Consider the following 24,012-nt stretch of genomic DNA (forward strand, 5'->3'; position numbering starts at 1 on the left):
ACTATTGGACTACTCCAGGCACTTGTAGAGGATTCAATCACCCCCATGTCCATCATCATCTTGATTTCTGCCCTCAATGGAGTTATCAAGCTCTCTGGTACTCGATAAGGTCGTTGCCTGATTGGTGTTGGGTCAGTCAGATAGATACTGTGCTCCACCAGGTTAGTCCTTCCTGGCTGTGTCCTTAGAAGTTCCGGGTAACTGTGTAATACATCCATCAACTCGACTCTCTGTTTTTCCTCTAGATGGTCTACACTCACCACTGACTGGAACCTTCTCGGAGTCTCCTCATCTAACTTGTCCTCTTCCTCTTCTTCTGGTGCATCCACCTTGCAAGTAAGCATAGCCTTCTTCATCATAGGCTCACGTTCTCTCCATTCTTTTAAGAGGTTGGCGTGGTAGATTTGACTCTTTTTCCCTCTGTCAGGGTGTAGTACTTCATAGGTTACAGGTCCAGTCTTTCTGAGGATGTCATAAGGTCCCTGCCATTTCGCCAGCAGTTTATTTGTGGATGAAGGTAGGAGCAATAGTACCTTCTGTCCAGGTTGATATTCGCGGTGTCTGGACCACTGATCATACCACAATTTCTGAGCTTTCTGGGCTTTCTCTAGGTTTTCTTGTGCTTGTTCGCGGTATGTGTCCAGTCGGTCCCTCATCTGTAATACAAATCTGACAATGTTGGTCTCTCCTTCTCCTGCAGTATTCGGTGCTTCCCAGCTTTTCCTCACCAGCTCCAGGGGTCCTTGGACTCGCCATCCATAGAGGAGCTCAAAGGGTGAGAACCCTGTAGATGCCTGTGGCACCTCACGGTAGGCGTAAAGCAGAAAAGGCAGCCATTTGTCCCAGTCTTTCCCGGTGTCGTTCACAAACTTTCTCAGCATCCTCTTGAGGGTTTGATTAAACCGTTCAACTAAACCGTCAGTTTGTGGGTGGTATGGACTTGTCCGAATCGACTGAATGCCCAACTGCTCATGTAGTAACTTCATAAGGCTTGAGGTAAAGTTTGTACCTTGATCAGTTAAGATCTCATCTGGGAATCCAACCCTGGAAAACAGTTGTATTAGTGCTGTTATTACCTTTGCTGTGGTGATGCTACGTAGAGGGAAGGCTTCTGGGTAGCGGGTGGCATAATCACAGATCACTAAAATGTACTGGTTGCCTGTGCTGCTTTTTTCCAGAGGCCCAACAATATCCATCGCTATCCGTTTGAAGGGAGTGGTGACCACTGGCAATGGATGCAAAGGAGCTCGTGCTGACCTACGAACAGAACTGGTTTTCTGGCAGACAGCACATGTAGAGCAGTATGTGTGTACGTCAGTATACATGGATGGCCAAAAGAAACATGTACTGATGCGATAGTATGTTTTCTGATGTGCTAAGTGTCCTGACCATGGGATGGTGTGTGCTAGGTGCAAAATCAGTGGTCTGCAACATTCAGGAACAACAAGACGTTTGACACCATCAGACAAGACATACAGTACATCATTTTCAACTACATACTTTTCTGCCCCAAGAATCTCAATTGTATTTGCCCCCTCACATACTTTTTTAAAAAAAGGTCTTAAGGTAACATCATCCGCTTGTAACTGGGCTATGTTGGTTGGAATGTCCCAATCAGTAACGTGCAACCCCTCAGTTTTCTCTTTTCGTATGGGTGAACCCAACTGTTTTTCTATGCGGCGTTTCCGCCGTGACTTCTTAGTTTTTCCCTCCCCTTGAATTAAGCTGTCATCCAAGTTTGGTAGGGGTTCTAAACCCACTTTAGCTTGTGCACGTGTCAGTACAGGACATGACACACCAGAAGTGACATCTGTACACCCATCAGTCTTTTTTAACAGTTCACACACAATTGGTAGATCCCATCCTAATACCATGTCTATGGGTAACCCTTCTACCACTCCAACAGTCATCAAATATGGTTGGTCCTTAATTAGAACAGTTATCTCAGTGGTAGGGTAATTTTTCTGGTCCCCATGAACACATAGAATGTTTTGTGTGTGTGTAAAGTCAATGCGAGTTGCTGGCACATAACATTGTTTTATCAAAGACATATTGCTGCCAGTGTCAAGGAGTGCATTCAATGTCTGTCCATTGACCACAACATCTATATGCTGTTTTGCATGTATAACCGTATCTTTCTCATAACCCTCTCTTGGGACATAACAAAGACTTGTTAGTTTGGACTTTCGTACGGGACAGTTTGATGCTTTATGCCCTTCTTGTTGGCAGTAAAAACACACAAGTTTTTTGTTAGGAACAAAAGAAACAGTACCTTCATCTCCTTTGTCAGTGTGTTTGGCCCCTCGGTTTGCAGTAGCCCGTGTATGCGTCTGACCTCTGTGTGCATTCAGGTATTGTGTGGCCAGCCTGGCAGCACCTAGTCCATCCATGGGCTCATGCTCTTTTACCCAGGTTCGTACTTCATATGGCAGCACTCTTAGGAACTGTTCCAGGATGATGACTTCTCCTATCTCTGCCTTCGTGCTCCGCTCCGGTTGAACCCAGCGTCGGTAGAGGCCCTTAAGTCGATTATAGGTCTCTGTGGGGGTTTCTCCAGCAGGTGTCACCGTCTGCCGGAATCGTTGTCGGTATGATTCTGTTGAGATGTCAAATTTTTCCAGCAGTGCCTCACGAAGATCCTCATAGACATCAGCCCGATCTTCATCCATAGCGAGGTATGCTTCTAGTGCTTTTCCAGAGAGAAGAGGAACCAGTCGACACGCCCACTCTACCTCCGGCCAACCCCAGGATTTTGCCAGACGTTCGTATCGACGAAGGTAGTTTTCAACATCTTCCCCCTCTTGCAACGTTGGCATCCGAGTTTCTGGTCGCATTGGCTGTGGTGGCACTGGTGTCTGGTGCTGAGCAGCTTCCGTTCTTCGGGTGTGGGTGACTACTGGTGTGGGTAGGTCCCATCGCCGGCTCTGTGAGGTCTCAGGTGTGGATTGTTGGCGCAGTGTTTCTCGTAGCCCCCGTAGCTCATAGATGAGACCTTCTTCCCTTTTTTGCTGGCCTGTTAAAAAGGTCCTCATCATCGCTACTACGTCTTCCTCTATGGTGGTTGCAACCGGTGGGTCTCGAGTAGGGCTGGATTTAGCACCCTTCTCACTGGTGACCTCTTCGTCCTCATCCACCGTGTCCCATGCAACCTCCTCCATCACAGTTTTTTTCTGGGATCTCAGACCCTTCCTTGTCTGTTTTCCTGAATGCACTGATTTTCGACTTGCCATCCCACTGCTGCCACCACTTGTTACGGAGACGATTTTTCTCTTCAGGTCCCAGACCTTTCAAATCCTCAAAAATTGGCAGAGTCGAAATAGCACTATGGTGCAAAGTGTCTTTATTTACAGTGCTCAGTAGAAAAAAAAATCCCCCCAAAAAAATAACCAGCAAAACAAAACAAAACAAAAAAATATATATATTTACAATACAAGTAGCACTTGGCTATCGTTTTCTTTCTGCAAATAAAGAAATCCAATAATCAACTTACTTCTCCACACCTCTCTACAACCTTACTCCTACACCCCACACACTACTGTGCTCACTCTGCCCTTTATATAGCAGGGGAGACTGGTATGGAATGGCTCATATCATCACAGTAGGTAAGTATCAAATAACTATATCTATAAACATTTCATTGCTCAACATTTTAATTATATGTATACACTACATTTGCATACTATACAGTTTTACCCCATAACTAATTATTTTTATATTTTCCAGTTTTTATAAACCACTTTGTTTTATTGTCCCGGACAATCTTTCTCCCCCATACATACAACAAATAGGATCTCCGGCCGGCCGTCCCTTTTGCCCATGCGCAGTGCACGCTTGTGCATAAAATGAACGCGTTAGGCTTTTTGGCCCTTTTGGCAGTCCATAGCCATCATGGCGCAGCCCGGAAGATCAGCGAGACGAGACGAGACGAGACAAACACAAACACAATTGAACAACAGGTAAGTGAATATGCTTCATGTAAGTGTTATGTATGCTTTGTGATAACGGATCGGATGTATATCGGGATCATTAACTAGAAATGTGTGCGTGTTTGTCTGTATGTATGCGTTCCGGCAGCAGCGCGACTCCAGTGTGCACCCTGTGATCGGCTGATGGTGAGTATGGAATACAGTGTTTTAATGGATGCGTGTGAAGGGAAAAAGTTTATATGTAGTTCTGCCGCAGGTCAGTGACAATCTCCTTTGTCACACCCGCCCAGGGGGTCCCAACCCCCACTTTGAGAACACCTGATCTAGGTGACAACATTCTGTAACTATTTATATAGTGCTTTTGTTAATTAATGCTACAGTAAAATTCAATCTAACATTAATTAATTTCCCTAAATTTATGCTAAAACTAGTGCTGCATGATATTTGAAAAATCTGACATTACCATATTTAGCTTTTCTGCGATATATACTTTATAGTTATTAATGTAGATTAAAGGGATTTGGTAGTAGTGCTGCATGATTAATCATATCGCAATTGCAATCGCGATCGCGATTTCAGCCTATGCGATTACATTACAGCAAAATTTAGGCGTTGGGTAGGATTAGAGATGTTGAATAAGATCATACAGAACATGTGCTTTATAAGTACAAATAAGCAGCCAATATCTCAATAGCATGCATGCTAATACTTAATTGTGAGAATTGGTCCCTAAAGTGTTACCGAATGTATTCATTTTGATTCTGTAGGGCACAGGCCTGGATTGGCTAATCGGGAGCAGCGGGAAAACTCCCAGTGGGCCGGTCCGTTTTTTGGCCGCAAGGGCCGGTGTCCCTAGCTGCTTGCACTCTCAGCAGTTGCACTTTTTTCATTTATTTATATATTTAACCACAGCCACACTATTTTTATTCATTATTTTGCCGCAGCCCCGCTCTTTTTATTTATTTTCTCGCAGCCCCGTGAGCAAAATGCAGCCCGCAGGTTAATGATGTAACTAAGTAATCATTCCACCCCAAACAGCGGCAACTTAGTGAATATTAATTAATATTAATGAAAATGACATCTGCTCAATGAAAATCAGATGATTCACTACATTAATAAATCTGACATAACTTGATCAGAAATCTAAAAGTGGGAGAAAAAGATTAGACATCAATATCAGCAGATAACAGAGAAACACTTATTACTTTTGTACTTGTGTACACTTTTGGTTACTTATGTAGAGGTACATTTGTGTGTGTGTGTGTGTGTGTGTGTGTGTGTGTGTGTGTGTGTGTGTGCGTGCGCGTGTGCGTGTGTGTGTGTGTGTGTGTGTGTGTGTGTGTGTGCGTGCGTGCGTGCGTGCGTGCGTGAGACGACCGTTACAAAGGACTGGATATCTATAAAGAATTAATGTTCTCATATTTATGAAAACCATTTGAAGTTCTAAAGCAGCTGTGTCCTTGAAAAAGACGTGTTAGTGTCATTAGAAACTGAATGGGAAATAACGTTATTTTAATATGGTCAGTCGTCAATTGAGGTGTGCCGGTCTAAGGCTTGAAACTCCAGAGCAAAAAAGGAGTCCCACTCCGGTCCTGGTAGGGCAGTAAATCATGCATAACATGTAATAAACCATAAGCATAGATAAATGCCACAAAGCAAAGATACAAGTGAAATAAACAGTGCATGCCTTATGGGTTTGTATATGTAAATGCACACAGTGCAATATCGATGCAGCTCTAATGAAAACTACAAAAGTATTTATACCTTGGGTGATGTTCATTTTTTAGTTAATGCTTATTAATGCAGAAAAAAAGCTGCAATTGTTATATTAAATGGTCTTAATCGCCAATATAATTCTGTTGTATTTTGTGAACTAATATTAAAAGCAACTGTAACTGGCTTTTACTCACTGTTGATGTTAATGCACTAACATTTACTAATGAGACTGCAAAGTGTTACCTGCTGCACTTTTCAAAGATCATCTACACTTCCCTGTGGATGACCTCTGACCTACTTTCTGCACAATCTGAATTTAGTTTTTAATTTTTCAATACTGAATATGATCCAAATTTCTAGAAAACTTGGAACCATATTTTTACTATTGAGATATCTAGTCCAGGAATAGATGATGAAAAGAAATTGTACATTGAAATTGCCTGAGTTTAAAATCTACCTAAATGTCTTAAATCATAGGTCTCAATTCCTGGAGGGCCGCAGCTGACCATTGACTTACATAGTATTTGTTTTCCTTCTACAAAAGTCAATGGTTACAGGTTTTCAGCATTCTTCAAATCATCTTCTTCTGGGTTAAGTAACTCATAAAGGTTTGGAACTACTCTAGCAGAGTAAATAATGTGTTCATTTTCATTTTTGGCTGAACTATACCTTTAAAGTCCACATAAACAAGAAGCTGCTGGCAATTTTATTTTCAGCATGTACTGTGCTGTACTTCCACCTGAAACTGAACACTGAGTGGGAGACGGGGCTTTCTCTTGCACATCATTACCGAACATATTAAAGGGGCGTGGCTAATAATATTGTGTCTGAAGTAGAGGTCTGCATTCCTGCGGCTGTAATGCGGGAGCCGCGGGACCCGACCAGATTTCTTGCGGCGTGGGAATAAATTTCAGAATAAATCACGGGATTAAATTTAAAAAAAATTTAAATTTAAAAACATTAAAATGGTATAATTTTGGACAGGCGCGGGCAGTCTATCAATATCACTCCCGACCCCTGAGCGAGCGAGCATGCGTATGTATCTGTGAATTTGTTGCTGTCTATGTGTGTGTGCGCGAATGAGAGAGAGAGCGTGTGTGTGTGAGAATGAGAGAGAGCATGATGGTGTCTGTATGTGTGTCACTTGCTTGTTGCTTGTGTGTGTGTGTGTGTGTGTGTGTGTGTGTGTGTGTGTGTGTGTGTGTGTGTGTGTGTGTGTGTGTGTGTGTGTTTATACAGACAGCTCGTTATAGGCTGTCTGGACTCTGTAGCTGGGTGGTTTTCAGTTTTGTTCTTCCCCCGCTCGTTAATGGGTGCGGCAGGTAGAAAACGGGGCAGGGCGGGCAGCAAGACAAAAAATGCTGAATATAAGCGGGAGCGGTCGGGTTCGGACTAAAACCTGGCGGGAGCGGGATTCAGAATTTAGTCCCGCGCAGATCTCTAGTCTGAACCGTCGAAATGACATCATCAGAGAAGAAGCCAATCCAAAGGCAGAAGCAGATGCTCAGACTGAAGATTAACAAAACAAATATTTTTATATAAACACTGCAAATTGGATGTGATATGTTCAATATTCAAGCAAAAAAACACTTCAAAACTACTTTAAATGTCATAAAAAAGTCTGTTTTAATAAACGACAACAGTTACTGTCAATAAATCAAATGCACACAATCAAATTCAAATAGTTTTGTCAAATAATCAGCTCCACACATCAGCTCAGCCAAAATGAGTGTGAAAATGCTGAACTCTAATCGGTCACTATGCTCATTCTCATCCTCAAGCACTTTGATTTGCATTACACCCTGTCAGTGTGCTGCTGATGTGTATTTAGTTATTGTTTATTTATTGCTTGGTGTTATTTTTGTTTTAAACTGTCAAGCCAATGCAACAACAACATGTTCATCAGTACATTCCCTCATTTTCCTTCAGCTTAGACCTTTACTTATCAGTGGTCGTCACAACGGACTGAACCAGCAACTATTAAAGTATATGTTGGGCGCAGCGGATGCCCTTCCACTCACAACCCACTACCGGGAAACACCCATACACACTTATACACACACACACACACACGCACACACACACGCACACACACACGCACACGCACACACACACACACACACACACACACACACACACACACACACACACACACACACACACAAAAAATACGGTCAGTTTAGTTGATCAATTCCCCTATAGCGCATGTGTTTGGACTGTGGGGGAAACATCTAAAGGTCAAAGCAAGTGAACGAGAGCTCAAAGCCAAGAAGATTAATGGATTTCAGTGAAGAATACGGTCAATCTGCAACTGATAACCCCAAATCTGTAGCACCTGTAGCACAGAGGAAGATTATTAATATATCTATCTTGTTTTTATCTTACATCCGTTGCTGTTGAATAAAAAAAAACAATCTTCTATTATTTGCACAGTGTGAAACTCTATTAATACACATACAGTGCTCAGCTTGAAACAATTCAAACTAAAACTAAAGTTGGTCACTGCCAGGGCTGGATTAAGAACTCAGGGGCCTCTGGGCACAGTGTCTTGTAAGGCCCCCTACCCGGCCGCACCCGTATAGTTGAATTAAAAAATAAGAATAATATAATAGTTTTTAAATAAAATGGAGCTATAATTTGTTGCTCACATATTTAAATAAATGATGTATAGTAGAGCTGCACGATTCTGGCTAAAATGAGAATCGCGATTTTTTTGCTTAAAATGAAGATCACGATTCTCTCACGATTCTGTAGATGTAGAATAAAGGTGTGGTAAAAACAAACATATGGCACAACATCGATGTTAATATTATGTGTAGGTCTACTGGTTTCTATAAATAATTCTATTCTACTTATAATAATTCTGATGTTGAGTTATTATGTTTAAGATATATGCTTGCAATCTGTCATATTAGACAATTTAATTCACTGGTAAAATCAGACATTTGCTATTATCAGATTATATTCAACAATATTTAGGCTAGAGTAGTTATACTGACACTGTAAACATTTATTTTCATGCACAACTGTGTGTTCGCTATGAAAGAAAAAACATCAAATGCTTGCCGTAATCATAACTCTAAAATGCGATATGATATTTAAATGACGTGCATGCTTACGGTTTCATTCTGACTGCTAAGTGCTTGTTCATACTTCGCATGCGGCTCCCAAACGATCACTCTGTGCCACAAACTGAATATTATTTACAGCTGTATTACCCGTTACTCGCAGCATATGCAGGTTCTGTTCACTAAAGTAGGCTAACAGCTCACGGTCAGCAGCTCATGTCACGTGTGATTTCCCAATCATGAAAACATCATTATATTAAGACAAAAATGACATTTTTAGGTGAATTATACCTTATAAATACAGTATGTGACTCATTCAACATCATTTGGAGGTGTCAATGTCACTGAGCGACGTGTGTGAAACAATGAAGACTCGTGCAGCCGCCTTTGCTTCTCTCCTGAACTTGAAAAATGATTGGTAGAATCATATGCTGGATTAAGATCATCTAGGGGGTCAAATCGAGATCGTGATCTTTTAACGATTTATTGTGCAGCTCTAATATATAGTACACATGTATTTATAGTCTACGAAGATTTAACTTGTTATTTAAAGCAAAAAATACTAATAAAACTAGTGAGAATTAATGTTTTTAGTATACTTGTTCAAGTTCACTGAAACACTACTATTTATAATATAGTATTAATATATATTTATTTATTATTTTAAGGGGATTTTTAATGTATAACTTTTACAAACGTGTAGAGCATATTATTAGCATATGACACACAATGCCTCTCCAATCCAGTTCTATGAATCTGCGTCTGTCATGATACACACACTTATTAATGATTTACTGTCTCTCTCCTCCTCTCCCTGTATTCTCTATACTCTCCTGGTGATGAAGACCAGGCAAACAGCATAGATCAACTTGATTATAAACCTAAAAGTATCCGAAATCACTCACACTATCCCTCTTCTCCTGTCCGCGCTGCGCTGCCGTCAGCCTCCTCCGCCTGGTTAATGCTAGCTTACTCATCTAACGTTACCATAACATCTTCTTCTATACCCTTAATTCTCCTGATCATGGGATTTTGTGTATTATTTGGTTACAGAGGAGCAATAATGACACTAAAATATCAGGAGTTTTCATGTGATTTACTAAACTAGTGGTGTTTTTAAATTAATGAATGCATAACAATCGTGATCATTCCTCAGATTATAATCATACAATCAAAGTCTATAATCGCTGCATCGCTACTGTCAAAGTTTACAAACAATTATATTTGATTTACCAAAAGTCACACGAGTGGCTATTTTACATCGGTCACATCCATGATAAAGCTTTACACTCATGAATAGGCATGTGACGATAACCATATTCAAGGTTTATTCATCGTCAAGGTCTTAAAACTGTCCAAATGTTCTGCTATACCATTCCTAAGGTATGAGTATGATTTTTTATTTACATTTTTTGTTTTTGTTTTTGAGGACAGCAGCATCTCCAGCAGAAAAGATCTCCAAAGATGCCATTTTAAATGGTAAAAAATATGTTTATGAAACAAATGAAGACAGCAGAAGTCCATAATTCATTCGAGTTATTTAGCCTGACATGTTTACTGCTCCAAAACATTATAAAATCTCCCAATAAGTTTCCCAAACTAAAATATATTGCGCACAAAGGGGAAAAAAGTCTGTTTTTTACCCAGACATTTTATATATATATATATACACACACACACACACACACACACACACATATATATATATATATATATATATATATATATATATATATATATATATATATATATATATATATATATCTCAGGCTGCTTTCACACCTACACTTTTGTTTGGGAAAGTGTCTCGTTTGCCCAGTTAGCGCGGTTCGTTTGGCATATGTGAACAGGGCAATCGCGCTCTGTTCCGCATCAAAGTAATCACTCTGAGATCGCCTGAGTGAGGTGGTCTCGGCTCGATTGAAACGAACCCTGGAGCGGTTCGATTGCAGTAAGAAAGCGATCCGATCCGAGTGCAGTTATATCACAGTGTTTTATGCACCCTGTCAATCACCACCAAACCACCACCTCTCCTGACAGCTGAGCGGGACGCTGCAAAATAAACCCTGACGCTCTTTTGGTGTGATTAGAAACTTTGCAGTGTGAAAGCGAACCGCTCCAAGAGCAAAGGGCAACACTGTAACAATTGTAATCTCTGTTTCAGAACAACTGAATCCATTCACAGGTGTGAAAGCAGCCTTAGAGCAGTCATCAATACAGTGATATTTTTATCCAAGGTTATCATACCGTCAGAATCTTATACAGGCCCTTGCCTACTCATGAATGCAAAATAAAATACAATCACTCATGTTTATTCTATAGTGAGCTACTCTTATCCTCTTGATTAATATTATTTATTTTGGGTTTAATTCACAGAATTTCTACAAAGTGTGTTGAATACTGTACACTTGTAGACTTCTTGGTCACATTCATAATACATCTTTATTTCCATCATTTAAAATAGGAAATATGTTAACAGATTGGTATATTTCTGATCCCATAACTCTGTGGTGAGTACTTTTAGAAAATATAAACAGATGTTTCAATATAATGTTAACATTTACTCTCACTTTCAATTTGTATTTGGAGTTTTTACTGCAAATGTCACATCCTTAAACGCCTAGGGCTTACTGGCCACATCTGTGGACGGCACATTTGAGCTCTTAAGTGGCTGTTTAAAGCACTTTGATGTTTTATATTTTGTTACAGACATACAGTGTCATCCTGCAGCATATGAAAATGTCCCAAACATTATTTTAACTGTCCAAAATGGGCAAAAAAAAATAGTTTTTACTTTCTGAGTCAAAACATGTTCACAAAATATGTCTGTGCTTATAATGCATTAAAAACATTTAGGAAAAAAGTGTTTTATGTAAAGTCAGACCACGAGTCCACATATATGGACATCATTTATCTCTAAAAGTACATCATATTAAGAGATGATACTAAGGTTTTAATCTAATTAGGTTCTAATAAGCCCAAATAGCAAAGAGAAATAAAAAATGCATGTACAAAAAAGCCCCTTGGGCCTTAAGAGGATAATGCTGGCATTGCTCAGATAATATGCAATACTAATACTACTTAAACAATTCTTTCCGACTTAGTATACTTAAATTTAAAAACACTTTCAGCAAGCATTAATTCTTATCGACTAGTAAATTAAATGCAAAACACTTTAACTTATGAAACAATTCTTTCTGATCTAGTAAACTTATATACAGCCTTTATTGTGAACACTGTCAATTATATGACTGATGAAATAATTCTAGTGACTAGCAGGAATTAATCCAAGCAAACAAACACAAGCTCAATATAAAAATACACTCACGAGATGTGCGCTGAATGCTGAGGTCGCTCCAAACACTTTAACTTATTGACTTTGTTTAATTCTAACTACTGAACAGAAGAGATACAGTAATGACACTCATCTCTCTGTGAAAACCTCAACACACACACACACACACACACACACACACACACACTCACACACACACACTCACATCCGGAAGAATAACATGACAACAAACCTGATCAGAGCAATAAAACAGAGAGAAAACGATGGCCGATATCATGCAGAAATAAAACAACACATGAGAAACACCGGAGCAAAGGAAAGAGAACAACAAACCTTCACTTCCACATTACGAGCGCACACACACGCCAAATAAGGCCACTTCAGGCGAGAACAGCAGAAGTCCCGATTTGATCCAAAAACCAGCAGATTCAGTCCCACAAACAAGTGTGAAACACAGAGAGTTACAGACGTGAAGACACCGCACAAAACAGACGGAAGAGGAAAACACTTTTACAGCCGAACGCAGTGTGTGTAAGTGTGTGTGAGTTTGTGTGTGCCGAGACCTTCAAAAACACACAAAGAGCTTCCTGAATTCTGCCTCCTGCTTCTCACACACACACACAGGTCTGTGACGTGTCATCTCAACACACGTCAAACCACAAAAAAACACTGAATGCAAAAAAAAAAAACTTTGTTTAGCCTAATAACATGATCAAATAAACATTATTTATAATATATGGGAGCTTTTTTTAATAAAGTGAAAAACAATATCTTATATAATTGTACACTATTTTGAAGAGTCTTTATCAGAAACTTTTACTGACTTTCTACTAGAAAAATAAGAAATAATAATATAAAATTATTTTAAAGAATAAAAAAAATCTAATTTCAGTAATGATCCTCAATTTTATAGAGAATAAAAGTGTTATTGTAGGTAATGTGTAAATATGATTTATTACTAAAATGCTGTGACCTCACAGCAAGAAGGTCGCTGGTTCAAGTCTCAGCTGGGTCAGTTGGCGCTTCTGTGTGGAGTGAATAGGGTAAGTTAAATTGCCTGTATTTTATGTGTGAGTGTGTGTGTGTGTGAGTGTGTGTGTGTGTGTGTGTGTGTGTGTGTGTTTGTGTTTGTGTTTGTGTTTCCCTGAGATGGGTTGTGGCTGGAAGGGCATCCGCTGTGTAAAAACGTGCTGGATAAGTTGGCGGTTCATTCTGCTGTGGCGACCCCGGATTAAGAAAGGGACTAAGCCGAAAAGAAAATGAATGAATGAATGAATGTTAAATACTTTGTGACGGTCTATAAATGATCTCCAACTATATTATTTACATTCTAAAACATAAAATATAAAACAACTGCTAAAACTCTCTCATTCATTCAAACTCTTTTATTTTGAATTATTAAAAAGATGTAAAAATTACATGCACTCACTGGCCACTTTATTAGGTACACCTGACTAGTACTTGCCTTCAGATCTGCTTAATCCTTCATGTCAGAGATTCAGCAAGCTACTGGAAATATTCCTCAGAGATTTTGCTCCATATTCTCATGATAGCATCACACAGTTGCTGCAGATTTGTCGGCTGCACATCCATGATGCCAATCTCCCGTTCCACCACATCCCAAAGCTGCTCTATTGGATTGAGCTCTGGTGACTGTGGAGGCCATTTGAGTACAGTCAACTCATCGTCATGTTCAAGAAACCAGTCTGAGATGATTGAGCTTTATGACATGCTGCGTTATCCTGCTGGAAGTAGCCATCAGAAGATGGAGACACTGTGCTCATAAAGGGATGGACATGGTCAGCAGCAATACTCAGGTAGGCTGTGGCGTTGATGCTCAATTGGTACTAATGGACCCAAAGAAAATCTCCCCCACACCATTACACCACCACCACCAGCCTGAACCGCTGATACAAGGCAGGATGATCCATGCTTTCATGTTGTTGAGGCCAAATTGTGAGCCGAGCATCTGAATGTGTGAGCAGAAATGGAGACTCATCAGAGCAGCAACGTTTCTCCAATCTTCTATTGTCCAGTTTTGGTGAGTCTGTGTGAATTGTAGCCTCAGTTTCCTGTTCTTAGCTGACAGGAGCGGCACCCGGTGTGCTCTTCTGCTGCTGTAGCCCATCCGCCTCAAGGTTGGCCGTGTTGTGTGTTCAGAGATGCTCTTCTGCAGAGCTCGGTTGTAACGAGTGCTTATTTGAGTTACTGTTGCCTTTCTATCAGCTGGAACCAGTCTGGCCATTCTCCTCTGACCTCTGGCCTCATCAACAAGGCATTTGCGCCCACAGAACTGCCGCTCACTGGATATTTCCTCTTTGTCGGAGCATTCTCTGTAAACCCTAGAGATGGTTGTGCGTGAAAATCCCAGTAGATCAGCAGTTTCTGAAATACTCAGAGCAGCCCGTCTGGCAGCAACAACCATGCCACGATCAAAGTCTCTTAAATCCCCTTTCTTCCCCATTCTGATGCTCGCTCTGACCTGCAGCAGATCCTCTTGACCATGTCTACATGCTGAAATGCAGTGAGCTGCTGCCATGTGATTGGCTGATAAGACATCTGCGTTAACAAGCAGAAGGACAGGTGTACCTAATAAAGTGGCTACTAAGTGTTCATCTTACTGTATTCGTAATTATTTAATTTTTATAAAATTATTTTTTTAAGAAAAAAAAGTGTCATGATGAGTAACTTGAGAAATATGATTTATTACTTAAATGTAAAGTATATATTTATTAATATTAATATAATGTTTTGTTTCCCAGTGATAGGTTGCGGCTGGAAGGGCATCCCCCGCTGGATAAGTTGGCGGTTCATTCCGCTGTGGTGACCTCTGATTAATAAAGGGACTAAGCCGAAAAGAAAATGAATGAATGAATATAATGTTTCTTCCTGGTTCAAAACAAAAAAAAGTCTAGGAATTAAACAGTAAATTTGGTTTTAATTTTGTTTACATTTTAAAAATTACAATTAATAAACTCTTAAATAAAGTAAATTAACTCTTAAATTAATTTTAAAATTAAAAAAATAAAGATTCTTATGATTACATCAGTGTATAATAGTGAGTAGTGTATAATAGTGTATAATAGTAAGAGTGTGTTTTTTCTGTAATAATGAAGATGTAAAGTCAAACGTGAATAAATCACCATTATAACATCCACAATTTTCCCAAACACCTTTTCTCAAGAAAGTGAATCACCTTCTGACAGTAAAAGATCTTTCTGAAGAATCTCATTGCCAAACACACTGGAGAAAAGGCTGAGTTTGCGTTTGGAGGCTGGACTATCTCACACACCCCACGCGCACACACACACACACACACACACACACACACACACACACACACACACACACACACACACACGTCATGCATGGCATTGTGGGTCAGTGGAGGACGGTTTGAGGAAGCGACAGCGACTGAAAAAGAAGAACTGCTGCCATCTAGTGCTCAAGACAGAAAAACAAACAGAGACAGACTGAGCAGAGCATCCAGTCACACACACACCAACTCATCTGACGCTCTTAGAAGACCACAACGTGACATGTCTGTTTACGTTTGTGCATAAATAAGCTTGTATTTACTGTGCAGGCCATTTTTTTCCTGGTGGCTGAAGAAGATTTTTTATTCAGTGTGAAGCATTCTCTCAGTTCATATTTTCAACAAGTATGCAGTAAACATGAGCCAGGCTAAGTTGGGTATGTGTAAAATAAGCCCACAGAGGTTATTGGAGCCTGCTATGAGATGACTGATGACCTGTGTAGAACAGGCATGTTTAAGCTCGATCATGTAGGGCTGCAAAGCATAAGCTGCGTCCCAAATTGCATACTTATGCACTATTCTACGCCATTTTGTAGTATAAAGAGTGTAAGTAGTGTGTTCACATTGAAAACTCTACAAATAATAAGAGCACTTTAATTACCCGGATGATGCACTCATTCAGTTGCTAAAGTAGTGTGTAATGATGGACACTTCACGCACTCAACCACCGCAGGTTTGCTTATGTAGCGGAAGGGGCGGAGCTATCGGACGCACATGTTGGATAACTTTATTTATTTTGGATAGTGAAAGCAAAATTCTCCTACGAGAGTGATTATAGCGCCTCCCGATGGTGAATGCGGTTATACTCACGGCAGGTATTATTTGATAATTCGGTCATTTAATTCACTGATTTGGCGACCGTCAAACGTCATCAGGGAAACGGGTTGAATTTCCGCTTAGTAAAAAAACAGTGTGCCATTTGGGACGACACTACATACATATACCATCCTGTTGAGTGTGTAAGTGCATAAGTACATAGTGCATGAGTGCATAGTGTATAGTGTGCCATTTGGGACGCAGCTTTAGTTCCAACCCCAATCAGACCCACCTGGGCGAGCTAATCAAGCTCTTACTAGGCTTTCTAGAAACATCCATGCAGGTGTGTTGAGGCAGGTTGGAGCAGGTCACCTGTCCTCCAGGTGTTTGGACACCCCTGGCGTAGAATAACTGAATATGTAAAGCACTGATTATAAATGTTAAATAATAATATGAAGTTATACGTGTCAGAAGCTAAAGGGAAGCACACTCTCACACTACGGCCAGTTTGGTAATCAAACCCCTATAGTGCATGTGTTTGGACTGTGGAGGAAACCGGAGCACCTGGAGGAAACCCACGCCAACACTGGGAGAACATGCAAACTCCACACAGAAACGCCAACTGACCCAGCTGAGGCTCAAACCAGCGACTTTCTTTCTGTGACGTGAAATTGTAACCACCGAGCCACCCAATGAAATAATTCTAATATTGAATAATATTTTTTACAGTTTAATCTTCAATAAATGATCTGACCCTGTGATGTGACTATTGCACAAACAAACATTTGATATCGATGCTCAAACCAGATATTGTTCAGCCCTAGTTTAAATAAACTTCTTCTTTCTTAAGCCTTTAAAACAAAGCAAACAAGCACATGACTAACGTTCACTCCATTGAGGTTAAACGTCACAAAGTCAACTATAATAATCCCACTCACATTTCCTATTGGGTGAATAAACTCAAACTGAAGTGACATTGCAGATTTGCACATCCATGCTGAAACGACATATTGAGCAGCTCGAGCATACAGTGACCTGATATACACACAACATGAGTGTGCAGTTTCTGTGAGCACCAGAGGGCGGCGCTGTTCATAAGGCTGTTTATAAGACTCTAATAATCCTCAGCTGAATCACACACACACACACACACACACACACACACACACACACTGCTGGGAAAAACAGCATTTTCCAGCCCTGACTCATTTCCATTGGTGTGTGTGTGTGTGTGTGTGTGTGTGTGTGACCCGTGTGCTGGTCTACAGGTCACATGACTCAGTGACCTCCAGTCAGAGGACAGGAAACACTAAGCACTGGTGTTTGTGCAAGTGCATTGTGAAACATGATGAGTTTTCAGGCTGTGATGATGATGATGATGCGCTTCATTATTCATTACTCCTGCAGTATGTGCATAACAGGCAGAATTTAGTTTGAGCGGGTCATTCACTACACATTTGTCCAAAACACAGTGTCAGGTGATGCTTCCCACAATGCACTGCACTCATCTTCAGCTGACACTGTTAGTGTGGTAAATGAAGATTTGAAATGTGTTGATATGCTGTGCAGGCCCGGATTGGCTAATCAGGAGGACCCGGAGTGTTCCCGGTGAGCCAGGCCGTATTTTGGCCACGAGGGCCGCTGTCCCGAGCAGCCTGCTCTCTGAGCAGTCACACTTTATTCATTTATCTATTTATTTATTTGAGCATATCCTCAATCTTGTCTTCATTATTTTACCGCAGCTCCACTCCTTCATCTATTTTCTTGCTGCCCCGTGAGCAGAATGCAGGTTAATGATGTCCAGTACAGAACTCTGTGAAGTTCTTGTCAGATGTTGACTTTTAATCTTCACTCATAAACAAATTCAAATAAACAAAACATAACCTTAAATTTCAACCATCACGGACGTGGTAAAGAAAACTGTGCGACTCTGCTGTCCTCTTAAGAAATATTAAGGATATGTATAGGATATGAATATAAAGGATTAAAATATTATAAAACATAGTATTTTCTAGCCTACATAAATATAAAACCACTGCCTTCATGGCTTCTTCATCTCGGGAGGCTTTTTCAGTTCATTCATAACAGTTTGCTTCTGTATAATGTTATTATTATTAGCAGTATTATTTATTATATCCATATTTATATTTGCTTTATTAAAAACAAGCTTAGATTTGTCCACCTGTCAGGTTTTAGACCATATGGGGCGCAGCATGTGTTTTAGGATATCACTCAGTTGTTTGAACACACTTTGTCATTATTGTTCATTTATTCGTTTGCTGGAAATTAGAACTGAATTTAATAGTTTTGAAACAAATTTTTGCGCTTAACAAACGAAATTAGTCATTTATAGGCTAACTGATGTCTGTGTGTACAAGGTTTCCCTATCCACGAGAGTGAAAGTAGATTATGAGAGGCCTTATCTCTCATTCTCGCGCTGCAGATGCTCTGTTTAACTGGTTTCTTGCTAGTGAAATGCTCAGTTTTTCCACTTACAAAGTCGTCATGTAAATAGCAAATGCGCTATGGCGATACGCTACTGGGGAATGGGAATGGGAGATGAAACTCTGATTGGTTTATTCTCAAAACACACCTATAACTCATTAAGAAAATAAGCTCAACCCTTTTAGACCATGCGCCATGGCGCAAAGCAGATTTTTGCCTCCTTATATTAGCAAAAGTGGATTCTGACATGCCCTGAATGCGTTTTCGCCCTGCGCTTTGCACATGGATTGTCAAAATAGAGCCCTATAAGGCCTAAAATTTAGATTTTTTACATTTTAGACCTTTTAAGACCCCTCAGAAACCCTGTCAAATGCAAACAATCCAAAACAAAGATATTCAAACTGAAATGCATCATATAACATTAGTTATTAAACCCAAACACAGACAATACATTTTCAGATATTGCAGGAAAGGACATTGTGATGGTTAAAAGAATTGTGTTGGAGATTTACCCTTTAAGGTTCTCATATTTATGACAAATATTTGAAGTTATAAAGCAGCTGAAAAGATAAAAGCAGAAAAAAAGCATAAATATTGCATAATTATTCACCCTATATATTCTACATTAAACAGAAAAACAGCTTCCTGTACCTGAGAGCAGGTGGGCTTCCGGACGGCAGGTTTCTGGTGCAGACGGAGCCCCGAGGCGGTGGAATAGGAGGCCTGTAGAGGACCGGAGGAGCATCTTTATGCTCTTTAGAAACAGCCACAGCATAGCTCTTTGGAGGAAGCGGAGGAGCACCTGTATCCACCTGAGCAGGTGAGGAACACTGTTCATACAGGTGAAACCGCTCCGATGAAGATGAGGAAGAAGAAGATGAGGGAGTCTCAGGAGACGCTCTGCTCTGAAGCTGCGGCGCCGGCCCTTTAAGAGCCAAGTGTTCTGGGCGTGGCCTAGGAGTGGGCGTGGCCCGTTCAACATGAGTGGGCGTTGCTCGATTTGCAGGAGTGGGCGTGGCTCGTTCAACATGAGTGGGCGTTGCTCGATCTGCAGGAGTGGGCGTGGTCTTGTGTTCAGGACTCAGTGTTGTGGATGTGAAGGGAACAGGAGGCCGGTTAGCGGTAACTCGAGGCGGGACGGGAGGCGGATTTTTAGATAATACACAGTTTTCTGGCGTCCCGTCTCGGAATTTGGTTCTTTCTCTGGCGACGGGTTTGTCTTCATCACGCTCTTCATCATCCTCCATCCCAGTTTCTGATGGGAAGAGCTTGTGCAGGCTGCCGAGGATCCGCTTTCTGTGTCCGGGCAGAGATACGCCCAGACGCTGCAGTTTGCCGGAGGTTAAATCCTGACATTGCCACAACGTCCCCAATCCGGCCTCCTGAAACGCTACGCTGTATTGGTCGAGCCGCAGGCCATTCAGCCAATCACTGACAGGCTGTGAAGCATACGGCGGGGTGAAGGGCATGATGGGAGCGCTGGTGAGCGCACTGGAATGCTGCAGAAGCACACTGCAGAACTTCTTCTCCATGATAGCAGGTCAGGGAGTCATCAGGACTGGGAGAGCACGTCTAGAAGAAAACAACAATAATTTACTAGCGTAAGTCTTGGTGAGAATGGGGGGGTTCTTCAAGACAAAGACATTGAGATAGGAAAACTTTGGTTATTTATAATTGGTCATGAGCTGACGCTGGAACAGCTGAGAACAATCATGAGCACATGCTCCTCTCGAAATTCGTTTACAGATAAACTTCACATATATAATAACTCTGCTTATTTGAATTTATGATTTATACAGAACTGCTGAATTTATTCACACTATTTAGGGCAAGTATATTATAAGTAACTGTAATTAAAGGACTGAAAAGTAAATACAGGGTTTCTGCAGATATCATAATGTCAAATTTAAGACTTTAAGATCTTTTTAAGACCATTAATTATTAAATTTAAGACTTGTATCATAATATCCAAAACATGCATACATACAGAGAAAATGCTAAAATCACAAAATTGGTGGAAAAATAAATGTATTCAAATTGAACTGTAAGGCTGATTTATACTTTCGCCTGGCGCTGCATTGCGCACCTCCGCTGACTGCACGCTTTTACACTTGCCGCGTTCACCATTGAGACATTACTTATAATGACAGGGGGTGGTCAAAAGAAACTGACCGTAAAGTCAGATGGATAAACAGAGAAGTAAAAAGTTTCAGGAATTAAGTCATATTATTATTATTTTTTTTTTTTTTTTTTTATAACGATTATAATAATTTTTATAACCATTCATGAGTTTTTAAATCAAACGTTGATACATCACTTGCTTTTGTTCATATCTCAGACAGTTCAACCTATTAAAGTTAAATATTATTGACTACAGAACATGACTTGCTCTACAATTATATATTTTTATTATGGCAAGAATAAAAGCAAAAAAAAAAAAAAAAAAGAGGACACTTACTAAAAATACTGACTTTTTATTTTTATTTTGCCCACTCCACAATTCACTTATTACTGTCTGACTACTTTGTGCCCTGTACTTATAAGCTAAAATGGGAATAATGGTCCAAAATTCCTTACTATTAACACCCAATAAAGCCTAGAAATTGGGCATCAGTATACTGTAAACTGATAGATTAAAATATTTCTTTCCAGTTATCGAAGACAAAATTTCTTACTTTATTTTACTTTATTTCATTTTGTAACTATTAAATTGCTTTAAAATCTAAATTGTGACTTTTACATGAGTGTAAAACCTATGACTGATGGAAAAACATATTCTGTAATATTAAAACCACCTGGGTGTCCACTTTTGCCATGGCCTCTTTTACAAAAACTTTCCTCCTTTCCCACGGCTGTTGCAATTTCTAGCCAAGAATTGTTGGTCATCTGGCTTTCCCTATATCAAGATGTGTGTACAGTCGTACCTGTTTCAGACAAAATCTCTTCAAAGTGCTTTATATTGAACTCAAATCAAGCGCGATGCTGCACGAAATATTTACCAGAGTCTCAAAAAAATGTGCGCTCCACCAGCCGAAATCGAGTCACACGCACTTCAAGCAAACCTACACAAACTTTGCGATGACGTCACATTCACTGCACGTACTGAGTTAAACAACAGAGAGCTGATTGGCTATTGCATGTTGGTCTCAATTGTAGTTGTAATACCGCAGGATTAGGACTAGTGAAATAAACAACTACAACACCACGAAAACCAAGCAACAACAACGAAAAAGAGTTAAAATGAGCATTAGATGTAGCGTTACATCAGAAAAATAAGACCTGTGCAGAAATATTTAATACCTAGAACAGAGAATTTAAGACATTTTTAAGCCTAAAATTTTGATTTTTCAATTTTAGACTTTTTAGGAGAAAACCCTAAAATATATATCTGAACTACAGTAACTAGTTACTTGTCACTAATCGCCATTTCTGCTGACACATTCGGATGCTCGGCTCACAATTTGGCCTCAACAACATGAAAGCATGGATCATCCTGCCTTGTATCAGCGGTTCAGGCTGGTGGTGGTGGTGTAATGGTGTGGGGGAGATTTTCTTTGGGTCCATTAGTACCAATTGAGCATCAACGCCACAGCCTACCTGAGTATTGCTGCTGACCATGTCCATCCCTTTATGAGCACAGTGTCTCCATCTTCTGATGGCTACTTCCAGCAGGATAACGCAGCATGTCATAAAGCTCAATCATCTCAGACTGGTGTCTTGAACATGACGATGAGTTCACTGTACTCAAATGGCCTCCACAGTCACCAGAGCTCAATCCAATAGAGCAGCTTTGGGATGTGGTGGAACGGGAGATTGGCATCATGGATGTGCAGCCGACAAATCTGCAGCAACTGTGTGATGCTATCATGACAATATGGAGCAAAATCTCTGAGGAATATTTCCAGCAGCTTGTTGAATCTCTGCCACCAAGGATTAAGGCAGCTTTAAAGGCAAGGACTAGTAAGGTGTACCTAATAAAGTGGCCTGTGATTATTAAAAATTAGCATTGTAAACAACAACAAATCATTTTATTAATCGTTTTTGTCTCTTTTTATTTAATAATTAAATAACTTAATCATAAAAACGTAATGTTTCATTTCTAGACGAGTCATTTTTGATGGATTATTTAGTGTCATTTTGTTCCTCGTGTTTTAAATTTGATTGAAACTCAAGTGGGGAAAAATCCTGTAGACAATACCTTCAGGCATCCTAAATATGTTCACTTCTGCATGTGGTCATTAAGGGGGACATCATGAAGACTCGTGTTTTACATTTTAATTTAGTGAGGTAAATGGTTTTATTTGATTTGATAATTAAAAAGTATGTCTAGCGACAAAAGTGATTAATTCAGCAGTAACACACACACACACACACAAAGATAAAGATTAATATCACTGCCCACATCAAAAAGTAAAAAGAAACACAGCATTTGAGAAAAAGTTCATTTCCTGCATGTAACGTCCTGTTCCTGCTCAGATAAGATCATTTTCCAGTTCATCAGTCAGATAAGATACAGATATATCCGTGACGTCAACAGCGTGAAAATTAGACCTTTGAAAGAATCGTACAGGAGATACAAATCACTCAACAACATGTTTGACTGCAAGTCTGTCAGTCTGTTCTGGTAATTACTATAATTTATACTACGGGGCTGCAGAATGCTTGATTGGCTGATGATCACTCTCAGGTGTTTGGTTATTGTCAGATAAACACACAGCTAAAGTAGTTCCGGCAGGTTTAGAGTAAATTACAGCTCCATATTGTTTTTCCCACAGCTACAACTAGCGCTGCACAGCATATTGTTTGAGCATTGATATCACAATGTGTGTATTTGCAATGGTCACATTGGAAGATCTGCAAATTGGTTAATTAGCAACCCACAAGCATGATTTGTGGAGTCATTGGAAAGTTTAAGCATAAATTTACCAAAATGTATATCATTTGCATGTGTTTTTACTCATTCATTGCTTTTTCTTCAGCTTAGTCCCTTATTTATCAGGGGTCGCCACAGTGCAATGAACCACCAACTAGGGATGCAACGATTAACCGGTTTCACTATTAACCTCACTTTAATTAGTCATGGTTAATTAATCGTAAAGGCTTCTCAACACTGTGTTTCTGCACGAATCAAATCTGCGGCAACTAAACAAAGTTATGCCAACTGTGCGCTAGTTTGTACACCAAGACTAATAACCACGCACATTGGATTAACTATGACTGCAGTGTTTCCTCTAGGATGTTTTCCAGCTTTGGCGTCAGGCCTTTTATGCACAGATCTACCGACTACCTGTGGCGTTATTTCAGTGACAAATGTACGATCGCAGTAGTAGTCAAGATTGCATTTATGTAATAGCATACGAGCATGCGAATCTCTCTGCTTGCGCGCCGGTTTTATCTGCTCGTGCACAAAACTTCTTACACTGCTCAAGCACAGATCTTCTTGTGCGCTCTCAAATAAACGCGCGATTTAGTGCGTTTATGTAACGAGTA

At 40.1% G+C, this 24,012-nt stretch overlaps 1 protein-coding gene across 7 annotated transcripts in view; it reads right to left on the bottom strand.

Moving 5' to 3' along the window:
- Positions 1-24,012, bottom strand: part of arap1 (ArfGAP with RhoGAP domain, ankyrin repeat and PH domain 1) — a 136,859-nt gene that overhangs the window by 88,656 nt on the left and 24,191 nt on the right. For 5 of the 7 annotated variants that reach the window (XR_012391120.1, XM_073924133.1, XM_073924131.1 and 2 more), the window contains exon 2: positions 19,174-20,094. Coding sequence is in view for 4 of the 7 variants with exons in the window: in XM_073924133.1 (XP_073780234.1) it covers positions 19,174-20,054 (881 nt within the window). In the remaining 3 variants the exon portion in view is untranslated. Of the gene's footprint in view, positions 1-12,338; positions 12,636-19,173; positions 20,095-24,012 lie in introns of those variants that run through there. The other 2 variants (XM_073924135.1, XM_073924134.1) reach the window with 1 other exon arrangement.

The sequence above is a fragment of the Danio rerio genome, chromosome 15 (assembly GCF_049306965.1).
Source record: "Danio rerio strain Tuebingen ecotype United States chromosome 15, GRCz12tu, whole genome shotgun sequence".
Lineage (NCBI taxonomy): Eukaryota > Metazoa > Chordata > Actinopteri > Cypriniformes > Danionidae > Danio > Danio rerio.